Source organism: Capsella rubella, unplaced genomic scaffold, assembly GCF_000375325.1.
Source record: "Capsella rubella cultivar Monte Gargano unplaced genomic scaffold, Caprub1_0 scaffold_3, whole genome shotgun sequence".
Classification (NCBI taxonomy): Eukaryota; Viridiplantae; Streptophyta; class Magnoliopsida; order Brassicales; family Brassicaceae; genus Capsella; species Capsella rubella.
The window spans coordinates 7,626,024-7,643,948 of NW_006238921.1; the positions used below are offsets into that span (position 1 = coordinate 7,626,024).

The 17,925-nt window shown below is 34.9% G+C and overlaps 4 protein-coding genes across 4 annotated transcripts; 1 reads left to right on the forward strand and 3 right to left on the reverse strand.

The window, feature by feature from the left end:
* Window positions 1–3,099: 3,099 nt before the first annotated feature.
* LOC17892041 lies at window positions 3,100–4,911 on the reverse strand. Its single transcript, XM_006297176.2, has one exon. It carries the CDS (start codon window positions 4,909–4,911, stop codon window positions 3,100–3,102), a length of 1,812 nt encoding a protein of 603 aa, XP_006297238.2.
* Window positions 4,912–5,819: 908 nt separating this feature from the next.
* Window positions 5,820–9,368, reverse strand: LOC17893405 (U1 small nuclear ribonucleoprotein A). Its single transcript, XM_006298009.2, has 9 exons — window positions 9,144–9,368; window positions 8,457–8,636; window positions 8,300–8,375; window positions 7,984–8,113; window positions 7,750–7,864; window positions 7,392–7,483; window positions 7,231–7,300; window positions 7,060–7,142; window positions 5,820–6,949 (listed from the first exon to the last, which is right to left on the reverse strand). The coding sequence occupies exons 1-9, from the start codon at window positions 9,312–9,314 to the stop codon at window positions 6,847–6,849; spliced, it is 1,020 nt and encodes a 339-aa protein (XP_006298071.1). The 5' UTR covers window positions 9,315–9,368; the 3' UTR covers window positions 5,820–6,846.
* A 951-nt stretch (window positions 9,369–10,319) lies between these two features.
* Window positions 10,320–11,754, forward strand: LOC17893192 (mitogen-activated protein kinase kinase 5). The gene has a single exon (XM_006299382.2). The coding sequence runs from the start codon at window positions 10,349–10,351 to the stop codon at window positions 11,366–11,368; it is 1,020 nt and encodes a 339-aa protein (XP_006299444.1). The 5' UTR covers window positions 10,320–10,348; the 3' UTR covers window positions 11,369–11,754.
* A 721-nt stretch (window positions 11,755–12,475) lies between these two features.
* LOC17893854 (4-coumarate--CoA ligase 4) lies at window positions 12,476–16,504 on the reverse strand. Its single transcript, XM_006297228.2, has 5 exons — window positions 15,335–16,504; window positions 13,353–13,548; window positions 13,049–13,262; window positions 12,869–12,971; window positions 12,476–12,776 (listed from the first exon to the last, which is right to left on the reverse strand). The coding sequence occupies exons 1-5, from the start codon at window positions 16,406–16,408 to the stop codon at window positions 12,657–12,659; spliced, it is 1,707 nt and encodes a 568-aa protein (XP_006297290.2). The 5' UTR covers window positions 16,409–16,504; the 3' UTR covers window positions 12,476–12,656.
* Window positions 16,505–17,925: the final 1,421 nt, after the last annotated feature.

Genomic DNA, 17,925 nt, shown 5'->3' on the forward strand with positions numbered 1-17,925 from the left:
AAAAACATATTTAATCATATACATTAATTCATACTTTAAATTCACACTTTACTACTAAAATGAAACCGAAAATTATATAAATTTCCAAAGACTATTGGTTTTCTTTATTGAATTCCAATTAAACACACTATAAATTATAATTATAAATCCTCTAATTTAATTATTTTAAAAATGTAACTTACATCACTTCTTATCATATAAATAGCCATTCTCACATCATTCTCTGCCATATCTCATATCTTCATTATTCTCTTTGTTTTTTTTTAAAGTTCTTGCATGGGGTGAAAACTCATTTAAAATATCATTTTAAGAGTTTGATTAATTATTTAGTTTAAAATTTTGTTTTCAATTTTATTTATTTTTTGTTTTTATGTATTTCTTTATGTCTTCATTGTTTTTTATATTTTTAAATGTAATACATATGTATAATAATATTTTATGGTTATAAGAAAATCAAGCTAAAGAAACCATCTTCATTCTTTTTACTTTAGATGTTTGTTTGTTTCTCACATATTCATGTATATTTAATTTATTTTCAAAAGTATGTAAATTTTTAACAAAATAAACTTTTTGTTATATAATTATCAAACCAACTTGTAAGACATTCTTTTAAGAATAATGATCATTATATTTAGTTTGTGATTCAACATGTAATAATACGAAGAACATTATAATTTGTTTTAACTTTGAATTTTATACTTGATTTCCTATCTAAAAACAATTTGATATTCCATTTTCTATCTATTATATATACTATAAGGATGAAAAATATAATTAAACATAGAAATATAACTTAAATTAAGAGGAATATATAAAGAGATTAAAAATAAAATTATTTCTTGGGAATTTTTAAGGTTTCACTCTCTCCTTATTGGTCCATTTAGCAGTTATTTTTTAATTATAATAATTATTTTTATTTAAACCAAATACCTAACACATTTAGTCATATACTTTAATTTATACTTGAAATCCACACTTTACTATTAAATTGTAACTTAAATTATATAACCTTTCAATTGACTATTTGTTTCCTCCATTTAACTTCAATTAACACACTATAAATATATAATTATAACTCCTCTGATTTAATTATTTTAGAATTGTAACTTACATCATATTTTATCCTATAAATACTCATTTTTACATCCTCATCCACTATATATGATATTCTCAATATTTTCTTTGTTTAATTTTTAATGTTCTTGCATGGGTTGAAAGCTCAATGAAGATATCATTGTATGAGCTTGATTATATATTTGGTTAAAACTTTTGTTTTCAATTATATTTCTTCTTTATTTTATGTACTTCTTCATTTTTTTCATTGTTTTTTATACTATTAAATGTATATTACATATGTATAATAATAATTTATGGCTATAAGGAAATTACTTTATCGATGGGATTCAAAAATATTGATTTCTGACCATCGCACCATAAGAAAATCAAGCTAAATAAACCATTTTCATTGTTTTACTTTATATGTTTTTTTCTTTCTCACATATTCATGTATATTATTTTATTTTCAAAGTATGTAATTACAAAATATTTTTTTGTTATATTCAAACCAATTTGTAAGACATTGAAATAAATAAAATTTTATACACAAATAAAGGTAATTTTTGTGTATATTTATAAGTTTACACACATATTTGGATAAATTTCAGCATTTTTAGTGGTTGTTTTGATAAAGTTTGAAAAGGGGGTAAATTTAAAAAGTGGTATTTTTAAAGGGGTATTTTTTAAATTCTCCCAATATCATTCCTATTTTTATCATTAACAATATTATTGTTTTATCAAAAAATACTTAAAAGTATTAAAGAAAATTACTATCAAAATTGATTAATTGAACAATTAATCAACGAATAAATTCAAAAGATATGGATGTATGCTTCTACTGTATGATTTAAATAAATAATATGTAAAAATGTCATAAGCATTAAAATTTATTTAATCTATTTTTTATAAGTAATAAATAAATTAAAATAATTAAATAAATATACAACAACCCGCGCATATGCGCGGGACATCCCTACTATAGTAAAAGAGAAGTACAAATGCTTTTTGGGTCGGGTTTTAAAAGAAAAATTAACCCGGAATTTTTCAGTTGGATCTTACTAAAAATTTAAAAATATTAAATACCAGTTTCCATATATATTATTTCGAAATTTACCAAATTAAACCATCAATATCGGTTTGGGAAAGTACATTAATCTTAATTTGTTTAAGGAAAAATACATTAATGTATGATTTTGTATATTGGTTTAACAAATTAACCTAAAAATCAGAAATATAAATTAAATATAAAATAATCATTATCAAATTATCCATAATATTTCAAAACAAAATCTTCCTTAAATATCCTATATTGATATTTGGATGTATAGTTTTCTCCTATATTAACTATGATCTTCACACCAGTTACGGGATATTTCATTTTCAACCATCTGTAATATCTATTTTTTTTCTCTATGACCATCTTTAATATTTATTTGGCAATAGTTTCGAATTGCTGGCTTGATTATAAAACTAATTTTTTTCAATTTAACCCTAAGAAAATATGATCTATATAACTAAGTTTTTGCTACCAGAAAATTGTAACATCAACACAGATTTTACATTTAAACACGATAAGAAATAAGAAATCATTGGCTCTTTATTTGTTTATTCTAGAGATTTGCAACTTTACAAGACTGCATGAAAGGTCCAAGTTAAAATCATGTATTTATGATTATGCGGTGTACCGCTGGTCAATCCCTAAATTTTAAAAATGATTCATTGTATAATATTTTTTTTTCATTGTATAATATTTATACATATATATATGTCACATATTGTTCTAAAATTAACAATCCAACTAAAATCATACAATTTAAATAATTTTGAACATATTCGAAACCAACACATACAATCTAAAAATGATAAAATTTAATTACTGATCAAAATAAAGTAAAGCAAACACAAATAAAATTATCTCGCAACGTATAAAGGACTAAAACCCCGGTAATTTTCCCCCGCGTTGTAGCGCGGGTCCGGACCTAGTTACCTAGTAATAGAAAAAACATTATTTCCAAATAGGGAAACAAATATTACATTCGAGTTTTAAGAATAGTTCTTTATGTGCCACCATTCATATATACAGAATAGAGAGCATACTTTTACAGTATCAGAGATTTTGTAGACCACTTTATTCGAACAACGATTATGGCAACACTTGCATATGTTGCGACTAAGATGATTATTGGGAAGAACGGTCACATTAAATTCACGGAATATGAATTCTTCTCTTCTAGGCATCATATACATGTCCTCTCTAAGTCCAAGTAGACATTGAATATGCAATGTGGCGTTGCAATCGCTGCACGTATAAATTCCACTCTTTGGATCTGCTTCTTGTTCACAAACATCACACACATACTTACCACTCGCGTCTTTATCATAACCAAATATGAGGAAATGCTGATCATGCTTGTACCTCAATTTAGTCGGCAATGTGGCACAACCAAAACACAAAACAAAACCACATGAATATGATTCTCCACAATTTAGACGCATAACTCCCATTTTTTGGCAAATCCAACAGTATTGCAAAGTTTCAGGGTCAAATGTAAGATACAAGGGGTGTGGATGATGCGGATGATCAAATGGCTCGTCTATGGAAGCGCAACACATGTCTAACATATAGTCACAGTCTCTTTCACAACACAAGTACCCGAAACCGTTGCTTCTACGATCACAAGCTTCACATGTGAACCAACCATCTTGATGTTCCACTTGTAAACTAAGGGGATGAGGATGTGTCGCGTGTTGTTTCTTCCGAGGAAGATGTGCACATTCTTGATGGAGAACAAACTCACATTGCATGCAATTGTAAATAATACCATCACATACAGGAAGTGTGCATGCTTGACAATATTTGTTCTCGTCAAATGCTCTATCAGTCTCTGCATTAAGTCTCATATGATGATCTGGATGACTGAAATGTTGTATAATGCCGTCACTTATTTCGTAAAACGACTTAGTAATATCTTCTTCATATTCATCTTCTGGTGTTCCCTCAAGTTCTTTCCCATCCCATACATCTTTTCGTGTCGCACATTTAGAATGAACCCCATAGTTGCAACCCTTAACGCAAGAATACCTTCCATAGTTTATGTCTATCTTTCCACGACACACTCCACACCACCATTTGCCTGGAGTAGGTGAGGAAATGAACGAGAGGCGGTGTTGATGACGCGAAATTTTAATGACGCATGGGAAATACACACAATTCATGTGGGTTAGAAAATCACACTGAGTGCAAGAATACACCAAAGAACTTTGATCACTAAAAGAACAAACGTCACAAATCATTGAGCCTTTTCTAGGAAAGTAGAAGAGGGTATGCATATGCTTCTTTGGATTGTCTATTGCAAGGAGTGGTGGATTTCTCGAACAAGGTTGACATATAGTAAAATCGCATAGAGAGCAGTTGTATACCGAAGCACTATTATTTAAACAAAAGCATAGCTTATTATCAGGACGCAATTCAAAATAATGAATAAACCGAAGAGAATGTTTAGGATGATAAGGGTGCTTCGATACCGGCTCGATACACTCTTTGTGAAAGCCATTAACATTTCGTTGTGAAAAAATGTAAAGACATTCTTTGCAAGAATAAAATGGGGTATCAATGATAGGACTCATGCAAACCCCGCATAAGATGGCTTCGTATGTACCATCTATGGTGTTGCACCAATCTAATGGACGGAAGTGAGGTGAGGATGATTGTGAAGACTTGTCGTCTGCGACATTAGAAAGAATCGGTGACTCTCCGAAATGTATCAGTTGATACTCCTCTTCGTTGTTTGTAAAGCGTGCAAAAGGGCAAAAGGGGGGAGGAGAAGCATATAGTTGTTTTGAGGCATTATCCATGTCGAAGAAGGAAATGAATTTTATGTTAGATAAAATGCTTTGAGAGTGTTGGTACGTATGCCCTAAAATGCTTATAATATATAAAGTTTTTGGTAACAACAAATGTAAAGATTTGGTTCTCCTTGATATTATTATATTCTAAAACTCCTCATAGAGAATAGTAATGCAATTCTTCTTTTAAATGTGACCTTTTTATCAAGTTTCTAATGTTACTTACAGGCAAGGGTAAGGTTACTGTTGTATATACTCTATTTAACTTTAACTTTATTGATCAACAACGCAAAAGAAATGTCTTTGCTTGATGAGAAGAAAACGAAGATTTTGTCTTGACATGTTAGTTTTCTTCTATAACACTAATCTTTCGAGTTTCAATGATTAATTTTTACTAGTGACATGCCAGAAAAGTTGTTGACAAAGTTCATAAATCACAATATGTTTTTGTTTTTTTACCATCACAAAGGCTGTATCATCAAAAGTTTTTTTTTTTTTTAAATGTATCAAAGACTCATTCATATTTTGTAACCCGTTTATTACTGTTTTTCTTGCCATAGTATTAAGTACATGTTGTGGTCGATGTTGTCAAGCAGAAGAAACTACAAAGCATCTCTTTTTCACAGTTTCTATACAAAGAAGGATAAGGCTAAAACTACATTTTTATCTATTTAAAGAAAATTCAAATGTTAATTATCTCTGAAAATTGGATGCAAATATGAATATTAATGTACTTAATACTGTGTCTAAAATTAAAACATTACTACTGCTCAGGACGTTGGATAAAGGAATTCAAAAAGCCTTTTCTGCATATTTTCTTCTCTTTGTTTTCTGTAATGGAAGAAACTGTCCAATCTTAATAACTAAAAGACATAGTGAGCTTCTGTTTCCTGCTTGAGATATATATAGATTGTGAGTTCTCAAAACAAGGCCTTTATAGACTTATACCTCAAAAATCTGTCATGTAAACAAAGTTCCTTGTGATTTGGCAAGCATCCAAAGATGACAAAGAACAGGTAAGTTCATGAATATGGAAGAGAAACTTGCTTGAAAGAACACACAATAGCGAGAGAGAGTCACTAAAATCGCTTCTGGTTTCATGTCCAGTGTCGTGTAGCCTAAAGCCTCACTGACACAGTGACACCAATTAGAGAAGAGATAGTTGCATTGGATAAATAAGTAGACTCCATTGAAAACGTGTTAGGCTCTTTGGAACTCCTGCTTCAGGCTCCTTTCCTGGACGGTAGAATATGGTCTTACCTCAACTTTGTAGGTGAAATACTTCTTTATTTGAGAGCCTCAGCTTTCTCTTTACTGATTGTCCCTGCATATTTGCTCAACTATAAACCTACAATGTACTGGAGTGTCTATGTTCATATGCCAGATCAAGTGTCAACTTCAACAACTGACAAAATGGATGTGCTTGTTCATCAGCCTAAGTAAGAACAGAGATAGATAATCAACATGGGAAATGCTGAAGAATGACACCGATGTGATAGACCATGAGAGTAACATTCCATGTCCATGCACTGAAACGAAGTTGATGACAGGCCTCTGGATGTTATCATGTTATGATCTAATGTAATGTTATGTTATTTCCTAGCTAAACATAGCAATTGGAGTTTCATCAGGATGATTCGATCTGAATGATGAAAATGAATCCCACAAAGTGATGTGTTAAAGCCACAATAAGATAAATAAATGGCAAACCAGACTCCTACAGAATTAAAACAATCATCAAAAACCACACTGCGTATGCATGTAGCAAAGCTAATAGAAACTGAACCATGTTATATGTTGATGAGATCACACTATATGCATCCATCACATGACAAAGAAGCAATGCTGATGCTTAAAAATGTCGATAATGAAAATGGATGCAATGCGGACTGCCTGCAAGATGTTGTTTGGAGAGAAAGAAAAGAGTACGTCCCCCTTCAAGGCCTACTGATATGTCAAAGCTCCTTGGGCTCCATTTGCATTCGGAGAAGGAAAGAAAGAATAGCCTGGGCCTTCCTTTCTCTTACCATATGGATTCTTTGAATATGTATCATTGGGTTAAGATGAAACAAACACAAAAGGAAAAAGAAGTGGGCATATCGGAATATAAAATAAGCACTTAAAAACAAGCAGAAAGAGTGAGTATGTAAAGGATATTGGATCCTCATGCCAACTGAACCAGAACTTGGAATGACAGCACCTTGCAAATTATGGTGAACATTTGTGGCACTATTGACATCCTGCAAGTCCAGATAGAACAGTTAAACAATATGCTAGAAGAATGACTGTCTGGCAAGTATACACACAAATGGTGAAGGTTTAATAAACCTCAAATTCAATAAAGCAGACTGTATGCCTTTCTTGTCTCAGAATCTTCATTTGTTTGAAACCAGGTTGCCTGCAAAATGAAAGTACAGTTTACCACAGAATTCGTAAGAACACAAGGAATGCAATGGACGGGAGTGTCACTAAAGCAAACAGATACTCACGCGCTCAACAGGCTCCTCAATTCTTCTTCGTTTATATTCTCCCCAAGATTACCAATAAATAGGGTATTGCAAGGTGGATTATCCTTTATATTCTGCAATTAAAATATAGAAAACAGCATGATACATATATCAGATCAGCATGGGAACAAAATTTATCAAACTATCAGAAACTTCAGTACACAATGCATTTAAATTAGGCAACAACTATTGTTCCACAACACAATCACCAGAGTTAATCAAAATGAACTTCGAGTTTGTAAATATTAGGCACGGATAGGTAAGTAAAACATGGATTCCGGGAAGATTTTAGCAAAACCTATAAGTAAAATAAATAAAAAAAAACAAAAAGAGCAATAACCTGGACAGGCACATATGAACTAGGAGCTGCTATAGGTGTGGGCGCAGGCATTGGTACAGGGGGAGCATGATAACCTGCATAGGGATCATATGGTGGAGGTGCAGGTGCCATATACCTGAATCAAATTTTATCTTATTGTCAAATAAACAATTTAACAGAAAACGAGGTACCAAATACACATCATTCAGTTTCTACATGCGCATCTGAAATATGAAAGAGAAGCAAATGCCTCACCCATGAGGTGGTCCCCATACTGGAGGAGGTGGAGGGTGGAAAGGAGATGGACTATACACAGAATGTGTGCAGTCACCTCCAGTTCGTAGGCGCTTACTTTGATCATATGCATTTGAGTCCCCAACTATTCCTACACAACAACATTCGAAATCAAATGTGTATATTACCAACGGAAGTAACAAACTCGATAAAGGGGAGCGCCTAATGAGATCCTCATATAAATGCACAATACTGTATCAAACATGCTTTAGTAACATGACCGATGCTAGGATAGAAAAAAAAGTACAGAGACGTATATCATAAATGTAGAGCTGACCTCTTTTAACAAAGAGATTCTTCTTGGCCATCTCCGTATGTATAACAGACTTCGTCTCAGCATCAAACACCAGATGCTACATGCCAAAAAACAATATATGTAAGAAAGTGAAGACAAACAGGATTTGAGTAAAAAAAATGATCAGAAGCAGAGAGACCTGAAGGTTATCTTTGGCTGCCATTGCAAACTGAGCTGTGGAGAAAAGAGCAAACCCCATGGGCTTTTCTCCCTTGAAGTTCACCTGAGAAGCCTCGTAACCAGGCAACCATCTCAAGAGATTCAAAAGCTCTCTCTCTTTTACATCATCGGGAAGACCTGCGATGAAGATTGTCCGAAGCTGAACAAAGGATTCAAACTCGTGTAAGATATCACGTTTTTCACAAAATCAGAAAACTCCAACCACAAAACTGCTAAGAACTATATATATATAAGTAAGAGAACCCTTTCCCACTTTAGCAACAAACTTTAAAATCATTCTCATAAAAAAGATCATACGAATTTGGAAATTGTTCTATAAATCTGTATTAGAAAAGATACTCATTTAGGTTCACGGTCTAAACTTTAGCTAAAATGTTTAGAAGTAGTAGCATTGTAAACACGCAAAGGATAAGAGTGTTCATTTGGCAAACCATTGCTTCTGGCTACACTAAAACTAAAGCTTGATACAAAATCATATAACTTTGAAAGTTCGAAAGTTCGAAACTTCTGCAAGGTTCGTCATCAAAAGCAATCAAAAATCGAATTAAGCTATAACATGTACATTAAAAACCCCAACTTAAACAAATATTAACAAAGCCTATCAGGAAAACACATCACAAGAATCACATAGAGAGAGAGTTGTAACCTCGTCGTAAGGAGGACGATTATGGTTGTCAACTAAAAGGGGAGGAGGAGGATGATGGTGATGAACGGGCGGGGGATGTGGTGGAGCAGCTGAGGAGACTGCGGCGGGAGGAGGAGGTGCCCCTGCCGGCGGCCATTGCTGGTGGTAAGGGTGGATTCCGGCGCCGGCCATGAGATCGATAACCTAATTAACGAGAGAAAGAGAGAGAGACCGATTGTTCTAAATAAACTTTCTGCGGATGAATTTGACGGCGAAGTGGGCAGACTTATTTTAATGTATCACATGCTTCGCACGTGAACACTATGTTCTTACTTTTTTAGTCGGTAAAAATATTTTCGGACTCACACCAAACCATACCAAGGCTTGCGCGTGTTCTGTTCTTCGGTTCGGTCCCAAATTTTTGGTTTTCTGATTTTTTTTTCAAAAATTTGCCAAATATAACCCCAAAAAAAAACCGGTTACGCGCCCATTTAAAAAAACAGACAACATAATCCAAAATCCAATTAATCGTAAAACAGAGTTTTCTTAAGGTTATATAAATCTCGAAGCGTAAAACTAATTTCTGATCATGGCGCCTCTCTCGTCAATTTCTTCATCCCCTCGCTAGTCGCTAGTCGCTACTACTGAGTCGAAGAGTTCCCGGAGACACTGATGAGTTTGGCGGCTGTCTCATGTAACAGCGTCATGACATAACTTAAATCATCCACCGTGACGTCCTAAAATCTTCAATTCATGAATTTACAAGAAAAAGTTATTTGTCTTCAGTTTTGTGTGTAATGTTGTGAACCTAATTAATAAATTGATCTACGGTAATGATAATTTAAAAACCCAAAAAAAAAAAACAAAAACATTGTTAAACGTGTTACAACACAGAGCCACAAAAGTGCTTCTTAAAACTCTGCGAGTGTCTCCCACGCTCTTTCCGTCAGCGCGTAGATACCTATTTCCTCGATGTTGTCTCTTTTAATTTCTTTTTTCACAATCTCATTCAATGAAACTTGGTTCTCCTCTTGATTTTGATTTTCATCTCTTCCAACGACGATGACTCGATTCGATTCGATTCAAACAAACCCTAGACGGTGACTGAAGATTTCATTACAAACCTGTAGAAAGAAGATAAAAGAACCGAGCTTCTATTTATATATATAAACTTTTGATTCCTCCTCTCTGCTAAAACCAACAAAAAAAAAAAAAAAAAAAAAGCCATGAAACCGATTCAATCGCCTCCTGGAGTATCTTCACCTATGAAGAACCGTTTACGGAAACGTCCTGACCTAAGCTTACCACTCCCACTCCGCAACGTCGCTCTCGCTGTACCTCTCCCTCTCCCACCTCCCTCCTCCTCCTCCTCTGCTCCGGCGTCTTCATCTGGCACCCAAACCAACAGCTTGTCCGAGCTAGAACGAGTGAACCGAATCGGAAGCGGAGCCGGAGGGACGGTTTACAAAGTAATCCACCGTCCGACGTCGCGTGCCTTCGCTCTCAAAGTGATTTACGGAAACCACGAAGAGACTGTGAAACGACAGATCTGTAGAGAGATCAAGATCTTGCATAGCGTGGATCATCCTAACGTTGTGAAATGTCACGAGATGTATGATAATAACGGCGAGATCCAGGTTTTGCTTGAGTTGATGGATCAAGGATCTCTTGAAGGAGCACATGTCTGGCAAGAAGAGGAATTAGCTCATCTCTCTCGCCAGATTCTTAGTGGATTAGCTTACCTTCACCGCCGTCACATCGTTCACCGTGATATCAAACCCTCCAATCTTCTCATTAACTCGGCTAAGACTGTCAAAATCGCTGATTTTGGAGTGAGTCGGATCTTGGCTCAAACCATGGATCCTTGTAACTCCTCTGTTGGCACTATTGCTTATATGAGTCCTGAGAGGATCAACACTGATCTGAACCATGGCCGTTACGATGGTTACGCCGGAGATGTATGGAGCTTAGGTGTTAGCATCTTGGAGTTTTACTTGGGGAGGTTCCCTTTTGCTGTGAGTAGACAAGGGGACTGGGCCAGTCTAATGTGTGCCATTTGTATGTCTCAGCCACCTGAAGCTCCTCCCACGGCGTCTCAGGAGTTTCGTCACTTTGTTTCTTGTTGCTTGCAGATTGATCCTCCTAAGAGATGGTCAGCTCAACAGCTTTTGCAACATCCTTTCATTCTTAAATCTACCGGTGGTCCTACTCTCCGTCAAATGTTGCCGCCGCCTCCTGCCTCCTAGTGTCTTTTAATTACCATTTTCATCTTTCTTGCTTTCAATTTTTCCACATTTTCCTGACAATTTTTGCATACCCTGAACAAAGATAATGCAAAGAGTAGAGAACAGTCTGGTTTGTGAATTGGGGTATGATTCGTCAGGAAGGAAAACTCAGTTTGTGTTTAGGGTTTATTAAGTATGCTGTCAAGCTTGATTTGTCTTTTGGTAATGGATGAAGAACGTTTTGCTAGAAATGGGAATAAGGACAAGGAAGAATTCTTATGGTTTATAAGTGATCTTGGCTGAATTTTGCATGTAGTAGCTTCTTTATTATTGTTCATATAAGTAAATGGAGTATCTTAATTACTTTTGTTAATTCTCATTAATAAAGTTTCTTTTATTGTCCTTTATTTGATGCTACTGCTTTAATAATTGTGGTGAGTAATAGTTGAAAGCTTGTTTATGGTCTTTTGTTTCAACAAAAGCTATCTTCTTGTCTCTCGCTCTCTCTCTCTCAATGGTTCTATGTTCAGTATCCAGAAATGGCCTTGATGTTTTAGTGTCGTTAGGAATCTAACCCTCAACTCTCAAGTGTCCATTTTCAGATTCTAGGTTCAGCATCTACTCAAAAAGTCTACCTTATGGTTAGTTCCTGTCTGTTATGTTGATCAAATATGACGATCTTTTGTACCAGTGTCCAACTATATTCTTTCCCCGTCTTATGTTCTCAACTCAATGATATGACATTTACTCTCTTTAAGTTGCATGCAAATGCAATTATATGTATTAGGAACTAATTGTAGTATTTGTGTAAGATCGATTTATATCAGTACAGATATGAGATCAGAAGATAAACCTCTGTAGCAAGCGTACAAGGAACCTGTTGGGTAATCAATTGGTCTCGGCTTCTAACCACTTTAGACCTCTCCGCTGGGTCACTTCCTTCTCTGCAGGTTATTTACTGGTTAATTCACCTGAATTCTTCAAGCATTCAGCTTGTAGAAGAGGCTAAGTTAAGTGCGGCTCAGTACAAAAATCTACCAGTATAAGTCCCTTCTCATTGTCGCTTTCGCGGGTATGTCTGCTCTCTAGATTAATAATTCTTCTTAAGAGAATAGTGAGAAATGATGATTATAGGAAAAGAATTGTGTGTTTTGGGGTAAAGCTTTATGTTTCATGGATCTGTTGTGTTGACTTTACAAGATTGCTGTCTCGAAACCAAATCAAATCTCACACACTTGCTTCTTAATGCTTACTTCGTAGAGACTTTAAATGTTCTGTTTTACACATACATTTGCCAACTCTCTTGTGTCTATTTAGAGCACTCAGTTTCCAATTTAGCTCGGAGATCCTTCCTCAGAATCTTTCCAGAAACTGCTTTTGGTATAGCTTCTATGAAAAACACCATCTTGATCCGCTTGTAGTGAACCACCTATATAAACCATCACAGCATTGATTTAAGAGACATAGACAGTTTCTATCATTGTGTGTTTCGCAATTAAAGACCGAAAATGAATTCATTACCTGTTTGTTTACATAACTCTTGACATCATCTTCAGATAACTGAGTCCCTTCTGATCTAACTACAAACGCTACCGGAACCTCATCAGCTACTTCGTCCTTCATTCTGCAACTTCAAATATCATTAGAAAACAACAAACACTAGAGTTTCGAATTACAAGACTCAGTTCGTTTTTTACTCACGCAACAACTGCAGCATCGTCAATATCAGGATGAGAAATAAGCAATGCTTCAAGCTCAGCCGGAGCCACTTGATAGCCTTTGAATTTGATCAGTTCTTTCAACCGATCAACAATGAAAATCTCATCATCATCATCCACAAAACCAATATCTCCAGTGTGTAACCACCCGTCTTTATCAATGGTTCGCGCAGTAGCTTCCGGATCATTCAGATAACCTACCAAGATCGCACCATTTTCTTGTGCTTTTCAAAGTATGTTCTCCCAAAAGAAAAAGGGACACAACTTGAGCATTTTGACCATATTACCTTTCATGAGCTGATGGCCTCGGACGCATAGCTCGCCAGATTTGTTCCGCGGTAAGGAGATCCCTGTTATGGTATCGACCACTTTCAACTCGGCGTTTCTGATCACAGTCCCACACGCACCAGACTTGGTTTTAAACGGGATCTTTGCAAACGCTAATGACTTAGCCACCGTTCCTGACTCGGTCATTCCATAACCCTGAAAATAATATATGTGTCACTTTTAAGTCATTTATTGCCAAAATGTAAGAAAAACATTTGACTTTATAATAATACTGACGAAGACATTAAGTTATCAACTGAGAAACCGCAGTCTGAAAGCTGCAATTAAGACAAACGAGAAATGAACTGTATGACAATCAGGTTCATGAGCATGTGCGTTGTTGGTCGTGGTTATTGAATTAAATTTGATATGAACTGTTAACGTCAATAAGTCAAACTATTTAGAGAAATGAATGTTGCGCAATAATGGAACTATAATATAAACGGTGCAACATGGATCATCACTAATTACTCTTACATGAAAAAGCATTTATCAATAATTAAACAGAGGAGTACCTTTTATACATACACACACACACACACACACAAAAGGCACTGAAGAAAAAGGAAAACAAAAAAAAACTCATGATAGTTTACGATAAGATAAAAGCAACACAGCCAAACCTTAAAGTTATAGTGGAGAACGTGTCCTCTATGCATTGGGACCAAAAGTGATTTTTCCAAAGACAAACTATCGTGTGTCAGTGTGTGTGACCCTAAAACTCCATTTTAAAACGAATTATTGTATTCTGTGTTTCACAAAATGATATGCTTTTTCTTGTATTTGTTTATGGGATCTTTTTTCTCTTTAGATGGATATACTATCATGCTTGGAATTGACATTCATACTATTCACATGAAACTTCCTACAATTATTGAGTGCTTTAGAGAAATTGTTAAAACCATGTTAGGTAACCCATCTAGCCACCCACCTAAATGTTTAATTGATTTTTCTTTACACTAGCTAGAGAAATTGAACGAGCAGATAGTGAACCATATAGTTCTCAGTTTATAAAACGTATAACTCTACGAAACTAAACCAAATCAACTCGTTAAAGGTTCTTAATAGTTAATAGTATCAAAGTCTAGCAGAAGAAATGGCCAAAGTTTGACAAAAGAATGAATCAACGATCACATTTTGTCATCTCAACGTGGGTGCTACATATTGGTTTTTATTTTTTTTTAGCTTTGAAGAAATTACAATAAAATATATACTAATAATTGGTGGAATGATTTTGGATATCTCTTTCGGCAAAATATACAAGTATTAATCGTTTTACCTACCACAAGCCACTAAACTCTAATCTAAGTGATCGACTTGTATACTCAAAGATTAGGATAAGGATTTTTTAAGTCAATCAATGTCTTACATAAATTCGTGTCCACTACATTTGAAAAAGCCAAAATATCGTTGTTTTAATTAGTCAAAATATTGGTACTTTAACATCAACAATTACCAATAAATATTCGGAATGTGGTGTCACCTAAGATGTAGACAATGACATAAATAGTTTTAAAGCTTAGATTTGGTGAACCACTAATTCATTTTTTTCTCTTAATTATATGTAGACCACGAGATTGTTTATGTATCTCTCTGTTACATATTTAAAGTTCTCCATTTTTCCATTTTACTCAAGTTACAAGACAATTGCACATAGCGACAAATCTTCACCTACTACCACTTAGTATTTGTACAAAACAATTCTCGTATCTTTTACTACATGCTGCATTGCTGCTTATATGAAGACAAAAGCAGTTGACTCCAGAAGTACCACATGAAACATATGTACGTATAGAGATCTACATTCTTAGTTCATCTCAATAGTTATGTTTATAAGATTATCTACGATTTTGACTTGAGTCCATGTGTCCAGTTGCATTAAAAAAAATTGAAGAAACTAATGAAAACTACAGAGGAAATTAAGGGAACTATAGAAACTGACCTGACCAAAGATGGCATTAGGAAACTTGAGACGCACGGCGTCTTCGAGCTCTTTCTTTAATGTAGCTGCACCTGATAGCATCATCCTCACTGAGCTTAAGTCATATCTCTCTGTTTCCGTGGACTTAACGAACGCTAGAACCACCGGGGGAGCCACTGGTACCACCGTGACTTTGTACCTCTGAATCAGCTCCATCACCAGATTCAACTCGAACCTCGGCACGATTAGTAACGCCGCACCTGTTCTCATCGCCGAAAGCATCAACGCGTCGAGAGCGTATATGTGAAACATTGGGAGAAAACAGAGGATGACGTCATTGGCCGTGAAGTTGACGTTAGGGTTTTCTCCGTCGACCTTCTGAGCAATGCTCGTAACTAAACCCTTGTGAGTAATCATCACTCCTTTTGGAAGTCCCGTTGTCCCGGAGGAGTACGGCATCGCCACCGTGTCTTCCGGCAAGATCTCAGGTTCAGGAAGCTCTGTTTCGTCAGCTTGAGCCAGTTCCGTAAAACTCACGTAACCGTCCTCAGCCGACGAAACCTCGTCTTCGTCACCGTCCTCTACGCAGACGATCAAAACGCCGTCGTTCTTGAGGTCCGTCAGTTTCTGGACGTAGCATTTTTTCGTGATGATCATCTTCGCGGCAGAGGCTTTCCCCTGTTTTGTAATCTCCGGTTGCATATAGAACGGATTCGCAGTGGTGGAAACGGCTCCGAGGTAAGCCACGGCAAGAAAACACAGAGCAAACTCCAGAGAGTTGGGGAGAAGGAGCATCACCACGTCACCGTGGCGGATCCCAAGCCTATGCATTCCCACGGCGATCTTTTTTGAATTGGTTTGAACATCGGCATAGTTTAAGATACGTCCCGTAGCACCGTCGATGAGACAAGTGGAAGTGGAGTCACCCTCTCCGTCGCCGGAGAATTTCTGAAAGATGTAATCCGTGAGAGAGAGGTGGTGAGGGATGAAGATATCAGGAAGCTTAGATCGGAAAATGAATCCATGAAAAGGTTCTTCTTCTTCTACTTCTTGATCTATCTTTGTGAGAAAATGCGTTTGTTGTTGGAGCACCATTTGTGTGGAGATTCTAATTCTTCTTTCTTTTTTACTTTTGTTTCTGAGAAAGTTTCCTTACAAATAAAATGTAACGTATGGTTTTATTTTTGTTCTTTTGATATTGGGGTGTTTTTATAATGCTATACGTTTGGTTTCTTTATTTAAATGATGTGATAGTGATTTATTTCCATGATATGTGATTTTTTTTTCTTCTTTGCTTAAAAATATTTTTTTCTTTAAATGAACTATTGCTACGTTACCTACGTAGTTGGTGAGTGGGACAACTTTTTCTAATTTGTATTTACCTTTCTTCATTACAATTTGTTATAAAATGGATAATGTCACCATGTTTGATCCACATACCTTATTAGTCAAGATTATTCTTATAGATAGTTTAACTATACTAATAGTTATCCTGCCATTTTGATGTTTATCTATTAAGATACTTCTTTTACAAATAAATTTTTTAAAAATATATTGTAAATGTAGTTAATCTGATATGCCTTAATATTTAATATAGTTATGAAAATTGGCAAAAATGTTATACCTTTATTTTTATTCATTATTTAAAACGTGTCAATAAGTTATGTACGTTTGTTCAGAAGAAAAAAAAAAGTTATGTACGAAAATTTATAATTACAGAATTGACGATAGTGACTTGATAATAATATTTGTTTGGTTAATAATTTTTGCTTTTCTTTTTTTTGTGTGGGACAATTTACAACAACGATCAGAAACATTAAGGCAATTGAAAGTGAGGAATGCATACAAATACAATTATACTACCAAACTAAATAATTTTTCTGATATAAGAAAACTGCATTTAACCTTTAACCAATCCTTTTGATATAATAGTTTAACATATTGACAATGGAGATGGAGTTTGCAGTAACTCTATCTCTCTCTATCTCTCTCTCTCTCTCAATTCATAAGCCAATATAACGCGTAGTCGAGAGATTGAACCAAGCAAAACAACAACGCGACTCAACTTGACTTAACGCGTCGTCATCTATTAAGTTTTTGTTGGACCACCCGGACCAATTTTACAATACTGAAATCTAAATATTTTCCACAACAAAAGAAATTTACTATTGTTAGTAGTAGACAGCTCTATACACTTCTCTCTTCTTCTTTTTTTTTTTTTCATGTAACCAGACATTTCCATACACCTAATTCGATAAGTGTGATTTCTGCGTCAAAAGTAATTGTATATCTTTTGAGTTTTTATAGAAGAACATATTCTGATCATATTCTTACAACTTACAACTTCTCTAACTCGCCCAAATGCTCATTTGTTTGCGTCTTAGGCATACATATTTAGTCTTAAGTTTTCAGTAATTCTATAAGACGAAGAGTAATTATGGATAGGACTATTGTATGTCACTTAATTAAAAGCAATATGTTATACGGCCATAACCCCAAAAATTGTTAATGTGCTATTTTTGTGGTGTCATAGAATGGTAATTGGAATTACCAACAAATATTCGGAATTTGGTGACACCAAATACAGTGACATTGACTTCTAAAGGAGTATG